The sequence below is a fragment of the Panulirus ornatus genome, chromosome 42 (genome assembly GCF_036320965.1).
Source record: "Panulirus ornatus isolate Po-2019 chromosome 42, ASM3632096v1, whole genome shotgun sequence".
NCBI lineage: Eukaryota > Metazoa > Arthropoda > Malacostraca > Decapoda > Palinuridae > Panulirus > Panulirus ornatus.
Window position 1 is genome coordinate 14493359 of NC_092265.1, and position 24775 is coordinate 14518133.

At 45.1% G+C, this 24775-nt stretch overlaps 1 protein-coding gene across 2 annotated transcripts in view; it reads left to right on the forward strand.

The window, feature by feature from the left end:
• LOC139761933 (uncharacterized) overlaps positions 1–24775 on the forward strand; it is a 167373-nt gene that overhangs the window by 11368 nt on the left and 131230 nt on the right. For both annotated transcript variants that reach the window (XM_071686617.1, XM_071686618.1), the window contains exon 2: positions 7829–8199. In XM_071686617.1, the coding sequence (XP_071542718.1) occupies positions 8128–8199 (72 nt within the window). In that variant the 5' untranslated portion in view covers positions 7829–8127. The remainder of the gene's footprint in view (positions 1–7828; positions 8200–24775) is intronic.

Genomic DNA, 24775 nt, shown 5'->3' on the forward strand with positions numbered 1-24775 from the left:
ATAATTCGCCAGGAAACATGAACTCAAAAGTGCCTGATATTTTGTGTATTCTTAATACCACTGGTTGATATTATTCCAGGGAAGATGAACACACAGTTAAGGTCGAGGGAACTGATATAATTGCGGGTAACTTAAGACGTAGCTGATCTACTGCCCGGGTCAAGAGTTCCAGGTAATAATTTTTTAGGTATGGAATTCCAGGGGTTATATCACAGATGACTGAGTAGGTGTAGCCTGGATGAACACGGGTCTTGGTAATACTGGCAGATACCTAGAACGGCCAAGAGTAAAACTGTAGCAATTTTGTTGGCAATACTGGGTTTGTCGCTTTGGAGATTGAGGCCAAAATGTATGTCGTATGTCAACTGGTGAAGGGTACTGGTGGTCATGCGTCAGTCTTATGGGGTCAGCCCACCACGGGATGGGCCACTTCACCTCTGACCCGGTTATATACCGCCCTGAACTGAGCTGTTCAAGAGGCAGTTTGTATGCGGGTTGTGCGCGAGAGAAAACGAGGACTTTTATGTCAGGATTCGAAGGTGTGGAGAGCGAAGCGGTCCGGCACCTCGTCCAAGATCCGTAAGTACATACACGAAACCAAACAGGTCACAGTAGACCTACTGGTCTGTACTCAGGTTACCTGCTGAGGTAATTGATTTATTTTCCCTTCGTTTCTTCGTGGATGATGATAACCTGTAGACTGGGAATGATGGTCCAGTCTGCTCATGAATGACTCTATTGCTTTGGCTTTGATATCATTATTTGGCAGTTTATTCCAATTCTCAATGAGTCTGTGCAGAGGCTCCTTCCATGGGCAGGAAACCGAATTCTTCTAACCTTTTCCAGTTGTTTATTAACCATGGGATCTTTGTGTATTTCCCACAATGTATCTGTATCGGTGTCATAAAATTATACGTCTTGAAAACCATCCATACACTGGCCACGGAGTCTTGGCGTCTGTAGAGAGAACAGATTAGAGTTGAAGAACTCGTTCCTCTTATGGCCTGCTCCTAGCTCCTGGTATTGATCCTGTTGCCCTTCATCTGACTCTCTCGAGCCAGACTTGTTCTTTTTTTCATAACGTATTAAGCAACACTACATCGCGCACTTGAGCTGCTCCAGCTGGTGAGTTATAAAGCATTAGCAGGAGTTTCAGATGCTTTTTGTTGTTGGATGTTCTTCATGACCCACCCTTTGGTTGTGTTTTGATCGGCGGCTGTATAGTGTTTACAAGTTTATAGGTGGTTGTTGATGATAACTCCAGGACGCTTGTGCTCCTGGACCTCTGAAAGCATTTTCCAAGCATCTCGTAATGTTTGGTTGTCATTCTAAAATGCATTAATTTATGTTTGTTTATTGTGTGATTCGTCTACCTACTTCTTTGACCAGGTACACAATCTGTGTGTCGTATCTCTTCTCGGGTGTTATCCCACTTCCCATTTTTGTATGGTCGCCAGATCGAGAGACTTTGGTCGTTGGACCTAATTCTACACAATTTATATACAACATGAAATAACCCGGAACGCTTACGAGAGGTGTTCGACGGTGTTGTTCTGGCCACGTCCTCCGCTTCACATTAAGACATAATTTAGTTTTTATTCCATCATCCTTAGGATTGCTTTCCGATCACAATCTACTGAACGATTAGACCTAAAGTTTCCTTCTCATAAGTTCCACCAGTTATCTTTAAACAGTTAATCATCGAAGAATCTAAAGGACCAGTCTGGTACGTGGACCAAGACGGTCAATTTTTAGCCATTCTTGTTATGTTGTCCGTTAAAATGTAATTTATTCTCGCATTAAGGGAAGTCTCCGGGCAATATAGAGAGAGTGTCATAAATGTGTAGTGTGGAAGGTTCACTCGTGCGCTGGAGAGAATGTAACAAATATTACATTGTGAACGAGGTTAGGTGAGCTTATGTGTGGACATTACTCATCAGATCATGAAACATGTACGTTTGACTCATTCACCTTGCAACAATATTACTTCATTACAAGGATACAAATGATAAACATTATTTATAAACTGAATTAATTCAAAGTGCTAATTCATACATACGGAAATATGCTTACATTCTCAAACATTCTCATTAGACTGTTTTTAGATATATAAAGACGTAAAGTTCATCAAGTTTTCAGTAACTGTGTTACTCATTTTTCATTATATCTATTCATCAGACTCGTATTCTGTATCACTACCCTCTTGCTCTGGTTCACTTCCCTCTACCACAACACTCTGGGGCTGGTTATTACGGTCACTGCAATTACAACGTGCAATTGTGATTGCAACGGTGCAAACCTACAGGGTTCAGATGAGCTGCCTTAAACATCGTCTGGACTCACAGTGAACAGATCTGCAGCCACGGTGAACTGAAGCTGAAACTTCGCGAGGCAGAGTCTCTTGCCAGCCAGTGTATAGTGGCTTTAATATCCTTAAATTGACATTCTTCCCCTGGCGACGGAGGGCCAGGGAGGTGCTGTTAGCAAGCCCTCCTGTGTATCCCTACCTCATCATTGCCTCTTGAGCTGTGTTGTGTCAGGACATGTGTTGTAGGAGGCGAGTTCTCTCTGGTGAACCCGGGAACAGTGCAAAACACGTCATGTTTGGCTCCAGTGACACCGGACGAAGTTTGCAGACATACTTCTCCATTGGATTATTCTTAGTACGCCATCGGCTCGTCAGGGCAGCCACAAGCTCTCTCCGAAGCCTTCGTAAAAGACATTTTTTCTTCCCTTGCCACAAAAGGCGCTCATAGAGCCACATGAACTTCAGTCATTGCTTTGGTTCATTCTGTAGATATTTCATCGGTAATTTCCTGAAGGTCAGGGATTTTCAGTTGGGTTTTATTGCCTGGTGAGATATAGATGTCTGGCTAGATGACGTGAACATGAGAGATGGCTAAGATGGTAACATTTGTGCCTGAACTTTTAGATAATGGTGTTTCCATGGACAGAGGCAGCATGGCTGGCATGTAGGAGCAGCCATGCGTCTGCCTCCTCATAGCCACAGCACATCTCGGAGACTCGCATGATGCCGGGTGTTGTCAACATCTTCCATGTATGTGGTGTGACACACTGCCATGTACAACAGAGATGTTCCGCGTCTCTTTCTTGGTAATATAATTGGCTGGGTAGCATCAGGACACCCAAACCTACAACGTTTCTTTGTTTGCCAATAAACAAGAAACTTTTTCCATTACTTAAGATTTTGTTTAAGTCTTTGCAGCTTCTTGTCCTTTCCCTTTATTACTGATGCTGATTTCTGGGTATGTGTCTGTGATGATGTCAGCACTGGATGATGATTTCTATTCTTCCGAAGTAGCTGTAATATGGGCAAGAACCAAACCAATTAGTTCATCAAAGGCAGCAGGAACAGCCCTCAGTGTCTGTATGATTTCTATTCCAACTACCGTCACAGCAGTAACTATATTGCAACTATTTTCACGACGACCTTCAAGCAGTTGAAGGAAGGCAGACTTTGTAGTTTTGACCAAGGAATTGTATACACTGGCCAAAGGAAACGAAATTCTTTCCATTCTAATAAGACAACATTTCTCTGGCACTGATATAGCAATTGATTCATATTTTGTTCTCCTTTTCACATCTATACCAGAATTAAGGATGCAATCTCATAGTGATCATCAAACGGGTTGATCGGATTCTCTGTGAGACTTGTTTTAACAGCATTCTCATCCCTCTTGTCACTCTCCTTTGACGTCCTTATACTTGCTGAAAGTCACAACATTGTTTCACACTGCCTGGTTATAGCAAATTTCTCTGGCTGTATCGACATCGTCTTGGTACAGATCCTTTCAAACCACCAGTGTTAATATTGGCACCACGAATGAGTGTCTGGTCGAGGGTAAATCACAAGGTCAGTCTAGCAGTTCCTGCAATAGCCTCAGTGATTGGATGACTATTTATACCCACCCAGCGATATACAGGGAGGTACCTTACCCAGTTCACGAGATCGTAGGAAAAAGAATTGTGACATTCCTCTTTTGACCACAGCTTGGTGCAGCTTCCAACTGGACCCTCGAGTAAGTTGGTGGCAAAGAAGGACCAGTTGGACCATGCGTTTGTATGATGACCCAAAACTGGAACCTTTCTAGTGTTTGTACTCTCGAGACCTGAGATTGTGAAGGGTCAACAAGAGAAGCAAGCGTTCGAGTAATGTTGGAATAGTTCCACAGCCTCTTCTTAATATCTGGCCATCTGGTGGAGAATTTGAGAAAGTTCTAAATCACATTCGTTGCCAAGTTTCAACCATCAGTCTGTGGTCCCCAGTACTATAGTTCTGATGGTGACTAGAAACTTCATCGTTAAATGACCCTTGGCCCACAACTCCAGACTCTCCTAAGACATCATAAAGACCAGATTCGTTAAATCCTTTTACACTGTGACTGTACCAGGGAAGGACATGGTAGCGTGAAATTCTCCCAAGCGAGTAACAGTCCTCGAAGTCAGGAGAGCATCACTCTCTTTGATCTGCTGAGTTGTGGCATGAATGCCTTGATCGAATATCCGAATGATGTCATCCAGTTCAAGTGTGTCTGCTGGGTCCAGGCGACGCCTGTAGATGGTGTAGACGGCTGCCATTTCAGCTGATTAACCTCAACGACTGAGTGGCACAGGTCGTAGATGAGAGGTATGGGAGCTGCAGCAGTTCGATGTGGCACAGGGAGGGCAGCTCTATCCTGAAGTAGGGAACGTGGTCGTCGGGAAAGATATGATCAAACAATTTTGACTGAAAGTTCCTGATGTCGTCATCTCAGATCCTTGACGTTTCAGTTGGTGGTGATGCTTCTTATATCTATCTATCTATCTATCTATCTATCTATCTATCTATCTATCTATCTATCTATCTATCTATCTATCTATCTATCTATCTATCTATATATATATATATATATATATATATATATATATATATATATATATATACACGTGTGTGTGTGTGTGTGTGTGTATGTGTGTGTGTATGTGTGTATGTGTGTGTGTGTGTGTGTGTGTGTGTGTGTGTGTGTGTGTGTGTGTGACGGAGTGGCGGCTCTTCTTCGTCTTTGGTTAACGTCTGTGAGCTATTAGTTATATAAACCTATATGGCTCTCTTTATGACACCATATTTGTAAGCAGATATGAATCCATGATCAACTTTAGTCTTCCTATATTAACTTTTCGTACATTTCAACTGGACTAATATCATCATTTAGTCGGTGAAGCCATACATCCGGGTAACGCTAACATGTTCACATCTCACAACATGGTACGTACAGTTTATCTCTAGCATACATTGTTCATAGGCAGGAGGGCAGGTATTACAACTTTCACTTCACCATATAACTGCAATGGAGAGTGGTTTTTGCCCCAGTGAGAGTGGGTATGGTCTCGGAATGATCTTGAACTCTGAAAAAAGGCGTTAAGATGCTTGGTACTCATGGCTTTATCGACCCCTGACGGTCGACAAGACCTTCAGGCCATACCAGAAAACACACTGGGTCATAGCTTCGTCCGTGGACTGGACTATGATTACATCCGTGTTCTCCCGTACCGACAACTGGCGCCTGGTGGATAACGTACGTGGGCGAGGTACACAACTCTTCCCGCATGGGTTGATCGATGGTCGTCCCTCTCTCTCACCTCCAGTAAAGGCTATTCCTTCGTTGTTTTCCCAGAAAGACACCCGTATTACTTCCTCCTAATACCCAGAGGTTCACGTCAGTTCTGTATCATCCTGCACACAGCACGGGCTGCCCTTAAAGGTGGACCGAGTCACTTTGTCCTTCTTCTATTCTGTTGTGCTTTTCTGATTCGTTTATGATTCAGTCACACCAGAATCACTGGGTGTTCGTAGTTGACTCCGAGTAAGAATAAAGTCCGACTTTATGATGGAACGTAAAGAGAATGTGTAGCAAATTGGTGGAGAATATTCCTCGAATTTGGAAAAAGTAAAAGATGAAAGAAAAGACTAGAGAGAAATCCTACATCCTCGTAGGATGGGGCGAATATCAACAGTGGGAAATCTGGCTTATCATCAGCGTCTGTCATCACTACTCCACCTCCACCCTCACAGTGTGGAGCAGGTGCACACAGCCTGGGAACATGACAACTGCACGTCAGCAACACGTGCCCGCTGGGTTAAAGCTAAACAGAGACTTCCAAACTTATGTGACTTTTTACGTCTCCGCTTCATACGCTAAGATGCTCCGTCCTATTGAGGCCAACATCCCCGTTCATACCATCTCCATATACCAAATAATTCTTGCGCATCTAATCCCTGATCACTCCCCCAGCATCAGGGGTAACATCCCCATCTCTGGGTAGTTCCTCCCCATCCTCTGCTGTATGATCCTTGGGTACCACAGCCCCACACCAGCGCTGGGACAAGCACTCCTCCGCACAAGGTTCTTACATTGTATTTAGATTGGTGTTATTCATCACAGCTTTTAGTGAACCCTCAATTTTTTTTCACCCTCCCTCGCCTGACTCATTACTTCAGATTCAGCTTTCCTACTGCCATCCTCCCTGAATTTGACTCCCTAACATTGAGACCTCATCAACAGCGTCCACCTGTTCACCGTGCAGTTGGCTCTTACACGCTGATCGCTCACCCCCCTCGAAAACCTACGTCCTCCTCCTCCTCCTGCTTATGTGTTGAAGATGATCCACCATTCTACCCAACTCTTCCTTTGATCTAGTTAACAACACAGTATCATCTGTATACAAATCCGTTCACTTGCATAGTAGTCTTCCATGGTTAAGTATAACACCACAGTCGCTCTACATTCCTCTCATCTCACACAACAACCCACCCAAAATGAAAAAGAAAATAAAGAAAAAGATACTTTGTCAACTCTGGTGACATTAGGTAACCTTCAAAGCACTTTCGTATTCATTTCAAACCACTCAGTCATACCACCACTCACTCACACCACCACTCACACATACCACCACTCATACCACCACCCATTCATAGCACCACTTATTCATACTACCACTCATACCACCACCCATTCATACCACCACTCATTCATACCACCACTCACTCATACCACCACTCACTCATACCACTACTCATTCATACCACCACTCATTCATACCACCACTCACTCATACCACCACTCACTCATACCACCACTCACTCATACCACCACGCATTCATACCACCATTCACTCATATCACCACTCACTCATACCACCACTCACTCATACCACCACGCATTCATACCACCACTCACTCATACCACCATTCATTCATATCACCACTCACTCATACCACCACCCGCTCTCACACGCACTGTTTGTGTCATAAAGACTCTTGGACTACATTCAGAAATCTTCCCTTCCCACCTGATGGAGTCGCAACTTTCCACACGTTGCTTCCCTCCTCACTTTATCACATACCTTTTCTAAATTCCTTAATGCAGGCTACGCCTCTTTCTGTACATGTCTGAGTGCCGAGACACCTGATCAACACACCATCTTCTCCTCCCAGACCCACCGTATTTCTCACCCACTACATGATTCATTCATCATCTTAACACGATCACTCATCTTCCTATAATATACCGTACTCGTTTTCCTAAGAATACATGTTTCTCTGGAATCATCATTCTAACTTTGACTTCCCGATCTTTTTTGTATTGAAACAATTACTGCGTTTGCCCAGTCATTAAACAGCAGACCACATTACCATACTATTATACATAGTAATTTTTTTCTATCTATTTTACATGTAAATGATCTGACCGAGTTCTCTTTTACATAATTAGATTCATTTTGTGGACAGTGGTAAGACTCGTTAACTGAAGAGGTGGTTTGTTTACAGGTACTGAAGACGTGGCTAGCGAGGACCCGCCACTCCTCTGACCTGTGATGACACTGACGGACGCCTTCAGACAGGAGTCGACCTGACAGGTCGCCGATTGGCTTACAGCGAACCAATCATAATCATACCCTGACTTAGCTGACCTTTAACTTAACCCCCAGACCTTTTGTTACTTAAGGCGACGAGCTGCTCGTGTATTATGACCCCTGACCCCAACATGAGCCTTTGACAGAAGAGAGACATTTGCAAGGCGTGGTGACCTTTGACCCAGGGGATGAGCTAGCCGCGGAGGCCCCAACATGTGTGAGGTCAACACCTGTTGCTGCCTCTCCCTCCGCCAGGGCTGCGTCCTCATCGGCGGCATCACCATGGTGAGTACTCGCCACACAGATGACCAGTGACCCCAGCCTCCAGCTGGGTCATGGTGGATGTCCGGGAGAGTCTGTCTCCACAACTAACCCGTAATGTTTCCTGTGTCTTATGTCTTGCATGTCAGGATGTGGTGCAGGTGGGTAGAGATAATGCTGTGAACACATCTCTCGTGGCTGTGGGCTGGAGGGACGAGTTGTGGGAGTTGAAGAATATGGAAGGGGTTCGTTGGAGGGTTGTGGGAGTTGAAGAATATGAAAGGGGTTTGTTGTTTGTTTGGAGGGTTGTGGGAGTTTAAGAATGAGAGAGGTGTGTGTTGGAGGGTTGGAGGGAAAGCCGTGATCTAGAGTAAGTAACTTAGGGAAAGAGAAGAAAAATAAATCATTATTTTCTACAGCTCAACCCAGAGGTTCCATTGCCAAGCCATGACATATCAGATACTTCACTGATAACAGTTATCAGCAAATAAACTGTTTTACAATGAAAGTCACGTAAATGGAAATGGTTCTTGATAGAGAAGTGTAAGACCATACATTTCCAGATTTAATCTCCCTCTAAACCAAAGATCAGACGAAGGTATCAGAGCAATGTTCTCATTAATACTTTCCCTATAGGATTTCCATGGCAGTATACTCTTTATATGCTACGTGGTGCCTGGTCCCTGGGTGATACAGCCTCTTCACATGTCCCTTTATAGCAAAACTCGGTGTTTGACTGTTTGAGTGAAGAGTCCCTGACCAAGGTGAATCCTGGCACATCATCCAGTATGTTCCTCATGTAGGAGGACCTGTTTCGAGTCACTGTCACTACCTCGTTGTTTCCAGTCCTGAGTCTCGCTCAAGCCACGAACCACATGAACGTTATCGCTGTTGTCTTGCATCGTCTCTTCCTTGACCAACTTAGTTTCTGTATTTCCTGAATCACATTCGTGACTCCCTTTGTCTTCTTATCGAAATGCTTGGCCAATACAACGGCCAGCCCCGTGTGGCGCTCTCTCACGCTTTCAGCCCACTGATAACATTTTCATTAGCTATCGTGTTATCACTGAACTTTTTTTTTAATACCATGACATAGATTAAACAAAAGGTAGAGAGCATATTTACCTTCATCCCTGATTAGGGGCTCCTTCGTTATACCCCTGATTGCGCTGTGGGTAAGCAAAGCGGGCAGTGTAAGCTACCGTGGTCATAATTTCTAACCTCACTGGCTTTGATAGAGCATTGAGCTTGAATGCGCCCGTCCTCGACCAGGGTCAGGCATGCATGGACACACTGCGGGAGGGTGTATGTCCGAGTGTTGGCGAGGGGGAGACACTGAGGGAGGATGGAGATTTTAGTCACAACTACATCCCATCGCTGCTGTCCTCATCAGACGGAGGCAGAGCGGAGGGACTGGTTGGCTGGGGCGTGTCTTTGAATGGGGAAAATTTGGAAGAAGTGACGTGTTTTACACACCTGGGAGTGGACACGACAGCAAATGGAACCATGAAAGCGGAAGTGCGTCAGAAGGTGGTTGAGGGGGCGAAGGTTCTGGGAGCATTGAGAAATGTGGAGAAAGAGGTCGTTATCTGGGAGGGCGAAAATGAATGTTTGAATATATATATATATATATATATATATATATATATATATATATATATATATATATATATATATATATATATATATATACATATATATATATATATATTCACCATTTCCCTCGTTAGCGAGGTAGCGTCAAGAACAGAGGACTGAGCCTTAGAGGAAAAAAAATCCCCACCTGGCCTCCTTCTCTGTTCCTTCTTCTGGAGAAGTAAAACCTGGAGGAGAGTATCGAACCAGGGTACCGGCATTCTAACTGTCGGACCGATCACCCATGGAAGGAGGGAGCAGCCACTAGTGATATTTGTTTGAAAGAAAAAACTAACAAATAAACAAGACACACACACACACACACACACACACACACACACACACACACACACACACACACACACTTCTATACACATCTATATATGTATATATATATATATATATATATATATATATATATATATATATATATATATATATATATATATATATATATATATATATATAAGAACAGATATCTCTCCTTCCCAAGGGCCGAGGAAGGTAATTTGATGGTATAATTGGGCAATTAATGTACAGTTATTAACCTCCCCGCCAGCTGATATCAAGACACTCGTTTCGTTATCATTAAAAGAAGAATATAGCGATAAATGGTTCATTAGTCGTACGTGGCTTGGCGGGAAACGTCAGCACGGTAGAGCTTCCAGCGTCAGCCTGTGTCAGCACGTGACATCAGCACTGTCAAGGTCCCTCCGTCAGCCTGGGTCAGCATGTGACATCAGCACTGTCAAGGTCCCTCCGTCAGCCTGGGTCAGCATGCAACATCAGCAATATAAAGGTCCCTCCGTCAGCCTGGGTCAGCATGTAACATCAGCAATATAAAGGTCCCTCCATCAGCCTTTGTCAGCATGTAACATCAGCACTATCAATGTCTCTCCGTCAGCCTGGGTCAGCAAGTTACCGGGTGGTGTAGTTAGGTCGTGCCCTCGGTCCCTGGGTCCAGTCATCGGCCAGTCGTGTTCACCGCCGCCCGGGCAGTCTCGGCTCTCCATCATCATCTGTTTACGGAGGAAGTGTTCCCCGGTGCAACGACGATGGTTGGTCAGGTCAGGACTACGTCACCTAGTTGGTGCCAGGGAGAACCAATCAGGAAGGGGAAGGGCGGGGTTGGGCAAGCCGGGTGGGGGGATCTTCTTGGCTACACCGCCAGATAGGAACAGAAAGCGATTCCAAACTTTCTTGGCCACACGAACAAACGAGAACAGAAAGAAAATTGGATTCATAACTTTGATTCATCTGATGTATATATATATATATATATATATATATATATATATATATATATATATATATATATATATATATATATATATATATATATATATATATATATATATTGTGTATGTGTTATATAATTGTATTTGCTGTATAAAAGTTGGTTCTTGTTCCTTGCTTCAACCCGGAACGAGACTGTCGAAAAATTTGTTGTCACATCAAAATAGAAGGTCCACATTCCACTGAAAATTGGTGTGGGAGTTTCATTGGTTATCAGATGAAGTATACTGTTTGTCTCGCGTAAATATAATGTAATTTATGCCATGATATTTGAATGGAAGGATCCCTGTAGTGTAGCTATTAGCGTTATTGGCCGTGACGCATTCAAGGGCCGCCCGATCAGGGTCGAGAGCATAGGTTCGATTCCCGATTGCGACAGTCGGTCCACGGTCGACCAGGCTGTTCATCCTCCCTTAGGGGTCGGTTGTTAAAACAGGTCCCTTAGATAGCCCTGATTAGGGCATGCAGTTGCCCATACCGTCCCAACTACCATAACAGAAGAGAAGAAGTATAATACTACCATTCTTGCTTGTGGAGATGTGATGATTCCACTTCAAGTATCTTACTACCATTCTCGCTTGTAGAAATGTGATTCCACTTCAAGTATCTTCATAACTATTTCACACACGATCAACAACGGTGGGTTTAATACGAGACCTTCACAGGCGTGTGCCTCAACTGTTGGCAGAGCAAACAACCCTACCCACCCCCCACCTCTCATGGTTACAACATAGAACTACCTACCCTGCTGGACGTTAATATATAACCTTGCCTCTGTATGGCCACAATTTATCCAAAGCTTTGCTTTCCTATAGCCACAACACAGAGTCTGATCTCATTTAAGGCTACGAACTACTGTTTGGGATTTTCATGGCCACAATAGATAGCCTGGCTTCCCCATGGCCACAATGTACGGCTCAGCCATACCATGCAGAGTGGTCTTCCTGTTGACGACAGTATGTAGCCTGGCTTCCTTAAGGCCACAAGATACAGTCTGGCCTTCCCAAGGGCCACAACATATAGTGTGGCCTCTCTAGGGCCACACCATACATCATGGTCCTCCTTAGTGCCACAATATAGAGCGTGGCCTCCCCAGGACCACAATGTGACCTCACCCTCGTCATAGTTTACAGCGTGGCCTCCCCAGGACCACAGTGTGACCTCACCCTCGTCATAGTTTACAGTGTGGCCTTACGTTGGCCACAGAGCAAAGAATGGTCCCCAAATGACCACATCGATCCCATAGTCTCTCGGTGATGTACGAGCCATTACCACCGCCAGGATTCCTCAACCTACTTCCCGAAAAAACTTTGATTTGACTTATATGGGCAGTAGCGAGAAGGCCAGACCGTCAGCAGCTTGGTAGCGAGAAGGACTCCTCTGTACCCAGTGCTTTGTCAACTTTCTGGTATTTATCGATCGTACCCTAGCAAAACAGAGGACTGAGCCTTAGAGGAAAAAAAATCCCCACCCGGCCTCCTTCTCTGTTCCTTCTTCTGGCCTCTATCTGAAGCTTTCACCTTCGTTGACTATACGAAAGCTTTCGACCACGTCGACCGTAGCGCTGTTACCAACCAAGCCATCACTGGGCTGTGGAGACGTGTCATTCTCAGTGAGCGTGGTAAGACTCCCGTTGTGGTCATGTCCATCTTCTGGTCCTTCGCCCATGGCTTCCAAGAGGACACGGAGGTGGTGGGACCATTGTGCCTCCTCATCCTCACCAACTCTGCCATGGTGGATGTATCTGCTCGAACGCGGTACATCGACGACTCTACTACTAGTATCAGCACTGATGACAGGTTCTCCGACTATATCGACCTAAAGGAAGCTCCTACTACCCTCCCGGACTGAACCACAGCTAACCACATCATCCACCAAACCATATGTCTCGCCTCTGAGACTGTCCCACCCTCGGTCCCACTGGACTCCCAGCCACACCCTCCAGGTTTGCTCACTCCACCAAACCTCTCGGTATCATGTTGGGTCATAAACAAAGCTGGAAGGAGCACGTCAATAAACCATCGGCAAATCCTCCAGTTATCGTTTCTGTCTTCGTAACCTCGAAACTCCTGGACTCCCTCCGCCTCAACTTGCAAACATTTACACAACTTTTTTCCATGGAAAACTCTTCTCTTCCCCCACAATTTTCCTCCCTGTCCATCTCACAAGATGAGCCACTGGAAAAGGTGCAGAGATGATCACACAAGATTATCTACGGCTCATTTTACACCACCTATCAAACAGCGCTCACAATGGCCCTCTTTTTCCAGTCATCACTTATTGGTCCACACTCGCCACCGTCACCTCCCGCCACCAGACATCCCTCGTCCCCGAATTCCATTTCAACACCCACCACATCGAACCCATCAACGCTCGTACACACCGCTACGGGAACAGCCTCATCCCAGCCATAGGGAGCGCCACCAGCAGACTGTCGCTCCAGCAGACTGTCTGTTTAACTCCCCCTTGCCACTTGCCACTGCCCCTCGGTCTGTACTATGTGTCTTTCCCTCATCTTCAGCTTTTGGCTGCATTTAACTGGGTAAATCATTAATTAGTTCATAAAATATTATTATTTACATTATCATTATTATTATTATTATTATTATCATTATTTTATTATCATTATCATTATTATTATTATTATTATTATTATTATTATAATTATTATTATTATTATCATTATCATTGATCCTGTCTCAGTAATAAACAAGTATCCCTGTGGCCACCACATACAGCCTGGCCTTCTTATGGCCACAACGTACAGCCTGGCTCTCCTGTGGCCACCACATACAACCTGGCCTTCCTGTGGCTACAACATCCAGCCTGGCCTCTTAATGGCCACAATATACAATCTGGCCTTTCTATAGCCCCAACATACAACCTGGCCTTCCTATGACCACAACATACAACCAGCCTCCCTATGACCACAACATACAACCTGGCCTTCCTATGACAACATACAACCTGGCCTTCCTATGACCACAACATACAACCAGCCTCCCTATAGCCACAATATACAACCTTGCCTTCCTATGGCCTCAATATACAACCTGGCCTCCCTATAGCCTCAACATACAACCTGGCCTTCCTATGACCACAACATACAACCTGCCTCCCTATGACCACAACATACAACCTGGCCTTCCTATGACCACAACATATAACCAGCCTTCCTATCGCCACAACATACAACCTGGCTTCTCTGCCATGTTGTATGTTGTCTGACATAATACCTCGTGTGTTCATTAATCTTCACATCGCCATCTGTCACAGGGCTCAGTTTTTGAATCGCCTCGCATCATACATTATGGAAATGACAAACGCGCTAATCCACGCTGAACGCCAGGGGGCCGTAGGGGCTCGTTGCTAACACTCCACGGTAGTTACGAAGACGATATGAAACCATAGTCAAGATGGAGACGCTGAGTGATGGGAGAGGAGAAATATGTGGGTATGGTCAGAGGCAAGACGGGGGCCCGGCCTGGCTGCTATCACAGGAGATTAAGGCGAGGAAATTTGGCAACTGAGTCCATGGTTCCTGCCGCTCGTTTAGAGGGGGAAGGGATGGGGGCGATGGGAGGGGAGGCGGGCGTGCTAGACGGGAGGGTTGTGTGTGGTGGGGAAGGGATGGGGATGGGATTGGTGGTGGCCTGGGAGAGGAGAGAGTGGTAACATTTCACACAGTCGGGGAGATTGATTAGTCGAGGCAGTTGAGGAAGCGGGGAGGCTGACTGGCTCAGGGGGAGGCAGACGGTGGAAAGTGACTTGACTTTGTCGTTTGGGGAGGGGAGGGCAGCTTGGCTGTACTATCTGGGGAGGGGAGGGCAGCTTGACCTCACCATCTGGGGAGGGGAGGGCAGCTCGACTGTACCATCTGTGGAGGCAGGTTAGCTTGGCTTTGGTATATGGAGAAGGGCAGCTGGAGTGAGCCATATGGAGAGGTAGGTTAGCTTGACAGTGCTCTATAGAGGGGTGGTTAGCTTGACTGTGCCATATGGAGAGGGAGTTCAGCTTGACAGTGCTCTATAGAAGGGAGAGTGACTACCTATCACCACAGGGAGGCGAGGTTAGCTTGACTGTGCCGTTCACGGGAGGTAAGTCATTTTGACAGCCTCCCTTGGGGACGAGAGATTAGCTTGACAGTGGCAGCTTACTCAGTAAGATGTTAAGAACACTGGCGTTGAAAATACCCGGTCAAGAACACTTTGCAATAGTGCGAGAACAACACCTACTATAGTGTACCAAGAACATGTGTGGGAGTGTACCAGAAACACATATAACTGTGTGCCAAAAACACGTATGACGGTGTGTCAAGAAAACATATATAGTAATTCAAGAAAATATAGGCTATTGCCTCAAGAACACATATAACACTGTGTCAAGAACACATATAACACTGTGTCAAGAACACATATGGTAGTGTGTTAAGAACACAGATGATAGTGTGTCAAGAACATTCATAACAGTGGGGCACAACCATCACATATCAATGAACACATATGGTCGTTGGGAAAACTAATATCTTTGAACTTGTTTAAACAAATTGTTGGTACATTATACCCGAGAACATTATTGTGGACCCAAATTGGCGTGGGTAAGGATTGCTTAGAGCAGTGTTGCTTAAGCAAGGTGTCGAGGGGAGAAAGTGCCTGGAGACAGTGTTGTTTAAGCAAGGTGTTGGGGTACAGTATCTGGGGTGGGTAGTGATGTTTAACAACGAGGCAGGGTAGAGTACCAGGGGGAAGAAAAAGAATGTTGTTTAAACAACGTGTCTGGAGGATAAAAAAACGTATTGTTGACATAGCTAGCTTCCTAAATTCTAAACCCAGTTGGACCATCGTAGGTGTGAACGTACTGAGCTGGGAGGCTGAGAAGAACACGAAAATCAAGAACAAGAAAAAAAAGATAGAATTTGCCCATTAGTTGACCATGGAGAAAAAAGGCAGAGGAAATTCTCCTTTCCTATAGCTCAAAGTCATTCCTGTCTTATGAAAGAAGACGAAGAAAAAGAAGAAGAAAAAAAAGAATGTAAGAATTTGGGGGTCTTATATCTTGCCAGACGCGGCACAAGTAAGTTCACCAGTGTTCACAAGAGATCGCGAGAGGAAATCACCCTTGAACACACCTCTGAGAAGCAGCCTTTGAACAAATGACCTTTGAACTTTGGTAGCGTAGTGACGCCAACCACTGAGACTCACCCACACACACACACACACACACACACCCTTCCACCACACACCTTTAAAGATCCAGCCTTTGATCAGCTTCTCCTTAAACCCCCACACACAAGCTGGCCATCAGGTGCTGACACCATATGTGTGTGTGCAGGTCGTGTGTTGAGAAACACCCGTTGATCATACTGACACCTGCAGTGAACAGCTGGGTAATGCTGGTGTGAACACATCCGCGTCCCAGCAGTGAACGCCCTCATACCACTGGTGAACACTCTCATATCACGAGTGAACACTTTCATACCACTAGTGAACACCCTTATACTACCAGTGAACACCCCTCATACCACTAGTGAACACCCTCATACCACCAGTGAACACCCTTATACCACTAGTGAACACACTCATAGCCTCAGTGAACACCCTTATACTACCAATGAACACCCTCATACCACTACTGAACACCCTCATACCACCGGTGAACACCCTTATACCACTAGTGAACACCCTCATACCACTAGTGAACACCCTCATACCACCAGTGAACACCCTAATACCACTAGTGAACACCCTAATACCACTAGTGAACACCCTCATACCACCAGTGACACCCTTATACCACTAATGAACACCCATATACCACCATTGAACATTTTGATGCCTCGTATAACATATGTCAGAGAACAGTGACGGGCTGGGACAGTGACTCTTCAGGGAAATAACAAGGTGTTCAGTGACAGTCCAGGGTAGTTAGAGGCTGTGGTAGTGACAGTTCAGGGTAGCTGAGTAGTTAGAAGCTGTGACGGTAACAATCCACGGTAGTTAGAAGCTGTGACAATGACAGTCCAGAGTAGCTTAGTTAGAAGCTGTGACAATGACAGTACAGAGTAGCTTAGTTAGAAGCTGTGACAATAACAGTCCAGGGTAGTTTTAGCTGTGACAGACACAGTAAAAGATAGTTAGAGGCTGGGGCAGTGGCAGCCCAAGATAGAGGCTGGGGCAGTGGCAGTCCAAGATAGAGGCTGGGCAGTGGCAGTCCAAGATAGTTAGAGGCTGGGGCAGTGGCAGTCCAAGATAGAGGCTGGGGCAGTGGCAGTCCAAGATGGTTAGAGGCTGGGGCAGTGGCAATCCAAGATAGTTAAAGGCTGGGGCAGTGGCAGTCCAAGATAGAGGCTGGGGCAGTTGAAGCCCAAGATAGAGGTTGGGGCAGTGGCAGTCCAAGATAGTTAGAGGCTGAGTCAGTGGCAGTCCAAGATAGAGGCTGGGGCAGTTGAAGCCCAAGATAGCGGTTGGGGCAGTGGCAGTCCAAGATAGTTAGAGGCTGGGTCAGTGGCAGTCCAAGATAGAGGCTGGGGCAGTTGAAGCCCAAGATAGCGGTTGGGGCAGTGGCAGTCCAAGATAGTTAGAGGCTGAGTCAGTGGCAATCCAAGATAGAGACTGGGTTAGTGGCAGTTCAGGGTAAATGAATCTGGGGGCAGTGACGTGAACAGTAGTGAAAGCAGTGAGGGCAACAAGCGCGTGTCAAATCAAGCCAAGATTACTTATTGATAATCTATAGTCAAGATTGGTGGTCGGCTGGGGCTGGGGTGGGTGGGTTCCTCCTCCCTGCTGCTCCTCCCAACAGTCTGAAGCCCAGCTTATCCCGGGGCCAGCTACAGTTCACGTGGATACCAGTGTTATAGTTACATATAAATGCGGAAATACAGACACACACGCACAAGTGTATACATACGCGGAAATACATATGAATGCGCGCGCGCACACACACACACACACACACAGGGGTCTTCCGGGGTGTAGTGGTTAGCGTCGATGGCCGTGTTCACGCCTGGGCTCGCCCGGGTTCGAAATCGGGCGCGACTGTCTGTCCACAGCCAGTCCAGCTGTTCATCCTTCCCTCGGGACTGCTCGATAGATGGACACCAGGTTTAGGTTAGTGAGTGTCATCACTCTCTGTGTGTTGCGGGGGGAGAGTTTTACACTCGTGTAGCCCTTTCTCTCTTAACCTTGTATACATGTACCATGTCTTTACTCCTGTGTATGTACACACACACACACACACACACACACACACACACACACACACACACACGCACATCACCGGTGACAAACAACTGAGTTGCCAGTGAACAATATGTGCTTGATTTTGTTAAAAAAGTTATAATTTAATTCTGTTTTTCACGGTACATGAACATGACTGTTTACATGTTGGAGATTCTGTGAGCGGACAGGGTTTTCTCTGCGGTCGACCAACTAAAGGAAATGCCCACAAGAGACCTGCCTGAGGGAACGCCAACACTCGTACTCTGGGGAGAGTTAAGGGGACATCCTTCCACGGCTACTTTGCTGACTTTGCTTGCAGGTGATACAGCTTCCCTGGCCGGGATTCCTCTAGCTGTGCTGACCGCATAGCGGAGGTAATATTGGCTTGGAGAGAGTTGTACTTTCTCTTTCCCTCTGGTCTTTCTATCTCCATTCATGGTTCGATCGCTTCTTCTCTAATACCTGTCGCATCAAGGACAGATTATATCAGTCCTTTCCCTTCCCGTGAAACCAGCTCTGCTTTCATATCTCGCCGGAATGGTTGCAAAGATGTTCTACGTTCAGTCAAGCACTCCTTCATAAAAAGGATCTATACTCTCGCTACTGCTGACAAATTGGTCATTAACCCAAAGCATGCACGATAATTTCTGTCATTCAACCTCTCCTTTCCTTCGACCTGATCAATTTATAGCTGACTCTTTTTGGTACTACATTTTCCTCCAGTTTAACTTTGGATAAATTTGCGTTTCGTCGTTCTCCACTGTATCCTCCCACTGAACCTATACCGTCTCCAACATTTTACAGCTTCAAGAGGACAAGGTATGCCTCCTTGGGTCATAAAAGAGTGCACTTGTAAACTGGCTTCGATTCTTCCTAGTTTGATTAGTTTCTGTTTAAAATCTCAGGCTTTTTCTCCTTACTGGAAGCATGCCTCGGTGCAGCCCACCCTTAAGAAGGGAGAGCGGTCTAAGATTCCAACTGTTTCCCCATTGCTCTCACTTCTGCTGTTTCCAAAATCTTTGAGACACTCTTCAACCCTCAATTTCCTGGATACTTGAAGGCTCTTTTCCGTTTTCTGATTACCACGACTGCTTTGCTATGAGGAAAGGTTTACTAGTGAATTTCTCTCTTGTGTGAACCTGCCTCTGGTCCTCTCCTCTCTCCAGGGATCTTGGTGAATATTTAGTTGTGGCCTTCAACATCTCCGAGCCTGTTGAAACGTGTGGCACAAGTGTTGACTTTCAAGACTTCTTTGCTTTGGTTGTCCTCCTCCTCCTCCTCCTCCTCCTCCTCCTCCTCTCTGCCCATCTTAATGCAATGTTGTCTCTCTGACCGATCCTCTAAAGTTCATGGACTGATATGGGGTTCTGTCTCGTCACTAACACTTTTTCTTGTCTCCATGAAGTATCCATCCCCTCTCATCAACATATGACTCTGTCGCCACTTATGCTGATCATTCCACTTTACACACTTCATCTCTCACTCTACCTCCCCTCCCATATTCTAAGACTCGTTCTCTTTCTCGTACTGAACCAAAGGTGGCCTCAAAGTTGTTGGGGTCTCGGGCAAAAGAGCCAATTGGGATCCCTTAGAGGCTTAATCTTGATGATTTAGAAGAACATTTTTCGATTTCACTTTCACTCTGCCTTATCCATGAAACTGATATAGCATTATCTTAACACAGTATGTATATAATACGTATGATAGAACGTAATACAAATAACACAAAGAGAGCAATACTTTGGGGGGGGGGACCTCGTAAGCATGAAGCTCCCTACTTGCTCTCCCCAAAGGCCACCACTTGAGTAAATATATCTCCTCTTTCGTTTCGGATCAGTGCAGCTTCCCTATGTCTCTCTTTCTAAATATTACTCGTTTCACTGTTCGGTCTTGCAGCTTCCACCTACTTCCGGTTGTTCTTCCTCCACGTCTCTCTTAGCGAGAACAGAGTCAAGAACCTTCCGTCACATCAATGCTCCAAGGTTGGACTGTCCTCAGCCATTCGTTTCTCTTCGCCGCACTACCGCTGTCCTCTTGCCTTCCTGCAGGGATTATTTTGGTCACTGCTCTTTGGATATGTCTGCATGTGTACCCGCCACCAAGACCTGGACCTGTTAAACCCGCGTCCGGCTGCTGCTTCCCTTTGTTTCTGCTTATAGACCTGCCACACGAGGATTGGCCATTATGATACCTTCTCTCTTCCCTCAGATAACGAAGCTATGCTATGGAACTTTCCTCCTCTGCTCGTCTTTTCCTCTTCCTATAACCTTTCGACCTTTAAAAGTCAGGTCTACAAACGCCTGCAGAGCCCAAAATAATTTGTTCATATTTTGTATTTAACTTTTTTTTCTTTTCGTCTGAGATGATCTTGACTGGGACATTTTTTTTGTCCGTCCCATGTCGATCATCAAGGTCATTATATATATATATATATATATATATATATATATATATATATATATATATATATATATATATATATATATATATATATATATATTCCCATGAGTCCACGGGGAAAATGAAACACGATAAGTTCCCAAGTGCACTTTCGTGTAATAATCACATCATCAGGGGAAACACAAGAGAGAAATATAACTGTCAGTTGATATACAACGAAGAGACGTAGCTCGGACGCCATTTGGCAAACAAGTGATTGTCCAAGACAGACAAAGAGCTTATCATAAACTTATTATGTGGGCAAGAAGGTGAATTTTCATTTTCCCAGTGGACTCATAGGAATATATATATATATATATATATATATATATATATATATATATATATATATATATATATATATATATATATATATATATATATGAGATGGCAATGTTTAAAGCACTCAGTTGTTGGCGCTGTCTCAGCTACCGTGGAAAAGTAACATGTCTTGGGGTTGCATGATAGCGACATATTCCTTGAGTGAGACGCGACCTCGAACGTCATGCACCTTGGTGGACCACATGTCGGAGGAATCATAAAAGTAAATTGTAGAGAATGTATACAAGTGACATTTAAATGGTCCCTAAATTAGCAAGCCTAGGTCACGAAAGAGAGGTGGCGAATTGTGGGGCAATTTTACTTTCTTTTGTAGACTATAATAGAAAGTGGGTATTTGATTACGACTCAAAGGATTCTGTATAGACTAAATTACCTATAGCATTATAGATTCTTCAAAACTAAGGCATGGCTACGGGGAACATGAAAGGGGAATTTGGATTAAAAAAAGGAAACTCTGTAGACGAGTGTGTTGAAGTATTTGTTCTGAGTCATAAAATATAAGTTGGAATTCGTCAATAAATAAAACGAGAAATGTAGTACACAGGGAATATGAATCTTTTGTAAACATGACTAAACCAATGCCTGTATTTAAGGATTGGAACAGTATAATCATTCCTCATATCCCGGAGGCACACACACACACACACACACACACACACACACACACACACACACACCTCATTTGTCACTCTAGGCAAAACAGCGGGTGCTGGAGGAGGAGCAGGTCCTACCTGATAAGTGCTATCAGTACCGGCGTCCCACGATAGTAACTTTGTGAAGGGCCTGACGAAGTTTGTTCATTTCCTTATTCAACCGCGTTAACATTACCTCACTAACCTGTGGAGTCGTTGTCACTGTGTCTCCTTGACTGTACACGAGTTTACGCGAAGTTTTGGTGAACTGTGTGAGGAAGTTCAGTCTGTGGAACGGACAAAAATTCAGGTACATAAAGATACAAACTGAATGGGCCAAAAAAAAAGGAGGGGAAAACGCCTCGCTGCGTATGTGCTATTTTTAAACGGCGGAAAAATAATAAAAGGAAAATGTTGGAAGATGGCTTTCATGGCGGTGCAGTTACTCAAGCGGCCGCTAGGGTGACAACTCGGGGGTGCAATCAACATGTTGGCCGATGTTAAAAAGTGATTTCATTCTTTCAATATTTTTTTCAGAAATAACATATTATTTGTATATATATTACTATGAATCCACGGGGAAATGAAACACGGTAAGTTCCCAAGTGCACTTTCGTGTAATGATCACATCATCACAGGGGAGATATACTTGATCACGCGCTCAATTGTGATCCTTTCCAATATATATATATATATATATATATATATATATATATATATATATATATATATATAAATGAGTATCATTTCCTTTTAGTTTAGAAAACAACGCGTAAAACTGACACATTTTTCAATGAATGGAAAAAAAAAAATTTTGCTCTTGGATTATTTTAGAGAATGGCCGTTACGTTCAGTCCAACAGATTTGAATTTCAGATCAAAAATAGATAACCTAGACTTGGGCTCTGGAACCCTTCCCCGTGTGTGTTCGCCATGAACACTCCCATGTACTGCATGACGCTAGAGAGCTTGTTGTATCGCATGACCGTGAGTGAATGACGATGGCTGGCAGGCAGTAGGGAAGTGAAGTTGCTCATGACAAGCTTGATCGCAAAAGCCCAGACATGGACGTCTCCCCATGACCCAGCGACTGATGATGTGTGGTGAGAGAGAGAGAGAGAGAGAGAGAGAGAGAGAGAGAGAGAGAGAGAGAGAGAGAGAGAGAGAGAGAGAGAGAGAGAGAGAGAGAGAGGCGCAAGATCAATGTAATATGTACCTTGTGGTCTTATGAGTGATTCGTTCGTTTATTCACTGTCTGACCTTCAGTGCCGCAAGACTCACGCTTTACGCACAGAGAATAACATTACCTTACCAGCCCTGGACACTGTCGGCCTCTGAATGACATGTGATGAAATCAGTGATGAAAGGCCGTGAGGGGCGGCTCTGAGCAGAACGACATGTGACGCCAACACTGGCATTGCCATTCGGCCTGGGCTGCTGTCGGCCAGCTCCACTCAGCCTGGATTCCCGTCGTCCAACGCCACTCGGTCTGTATTTCTGTCATCCCGAGCCACTCAACCTGGACTGCTGTCGTACAACACCACTCTGCTGCTGTCCAGCGCCACTCAGCTTGGACTGCCGCTGTCCAGCACCACTGGTTAAGTCCCCTCCTGACCAGCCGTGAGGCTGCAGGCAGAGTGTTAAGAACCCAGTAATTCCAGTTTCCGTTCATCGTAAGGTTTACATCACTTGAAGCCACGTTTTGGACACTACGCTGTTGGTTTACATTGATAACCATCTATGTACTAGAAGTCCTCAGGAGAACCAGGCTCTCCTCTGCTTATCTTAACTGGCCAAAATGTTACTGCTAACCCTGGATACCTGGGTGTTTGCACGCGTTCCTGACGACAGACTAATGTTTCTTTTGTACCGGACTACGGTACAGTGGCTCTCCTGGAAAGGCCGAAGAATTCAGATGTTACGCCACCATTCACATCATCTCACGATGATCAGTGATCCCTACTATATTCAGCCATAATAAGAAATCCGAATATTATATTCACAAATCCGAATATTCTTCTCACAGTTGTTTCATTATACGATAATTCTAAATATGTTGGTTGTAGGATTGACGGATTATATCTTCGCCAACGCCATTCTGAATGACGTCAGATGATGCTTCGTATGTGTCATCATATATTTCGGTCTGTGTGTCATTCGGGAATGAAACTCTCTGGGTGATGACCGACATGAACGCAGGTGAGTATCGTTCTAAGTGCGAAGTTGGATGACTAACGGGTATGACTGACACAGGTCACATCACGAGCGTTGTCAGGTCCAGCCAGAAGCGTCTCAAGTATGCCAGTCACTCCAGAAACCCTGTCTGGCCTGTCTCAAGGAGTCGTACCGCAACGCTTCGAAATAAATACGAACCCGAGTTTCACTCACTGTCTGACCTACCTGGAGGGCTTGAACGGTGAATTCATCGTCCAGTTTCGCGTGTCATTCAGCACTAACGAATCATCATTCACCCTCGGGTATCATTCAGCTATGAGTGTCCATCAGTCACTTTTGAGGGTCGTTTAAGAAAGAAGCGACATCATGTAGTCTCGCGAAGCCCTAACGAACCATCATTCAAGCTGGAGTGTCCTTCATCTGCCTGGGTCGCTCAGCGTCAGATATTTACTGAAAGAACAAAAAAAGTCGAGGCCATATGACAGTCTTGGACGGACAGACTCTTCGACCGAGGCATCGGAATTACGAATTCTGGACAACATATTTTAAAGGAAAGTCGTCAGTCTTGATCATCCACCACAGACAAGGATCTCTATCTGTGCGAATGACGAAGAAGAGAGAGAGACATATTTGGGAATGAGGATATTCTTATGAATACCTGTGGTCTGCTGGCTACTAAATGAATACAACAGACAGACAATATCAGTGGTGTGCGAGAGGCGACCTTGGCTTATCTAGTCCTGACTCTGGACCGTCCTCCTGGTGGGGGTGTGGTACACGTGCTGGTCGTGCCCTGCTGGGGGGGTGTGGTACACGTGCTGGTCGTGCCCTGCTGGTGGGGGTGTGGTACACGTGCTGGTCCATG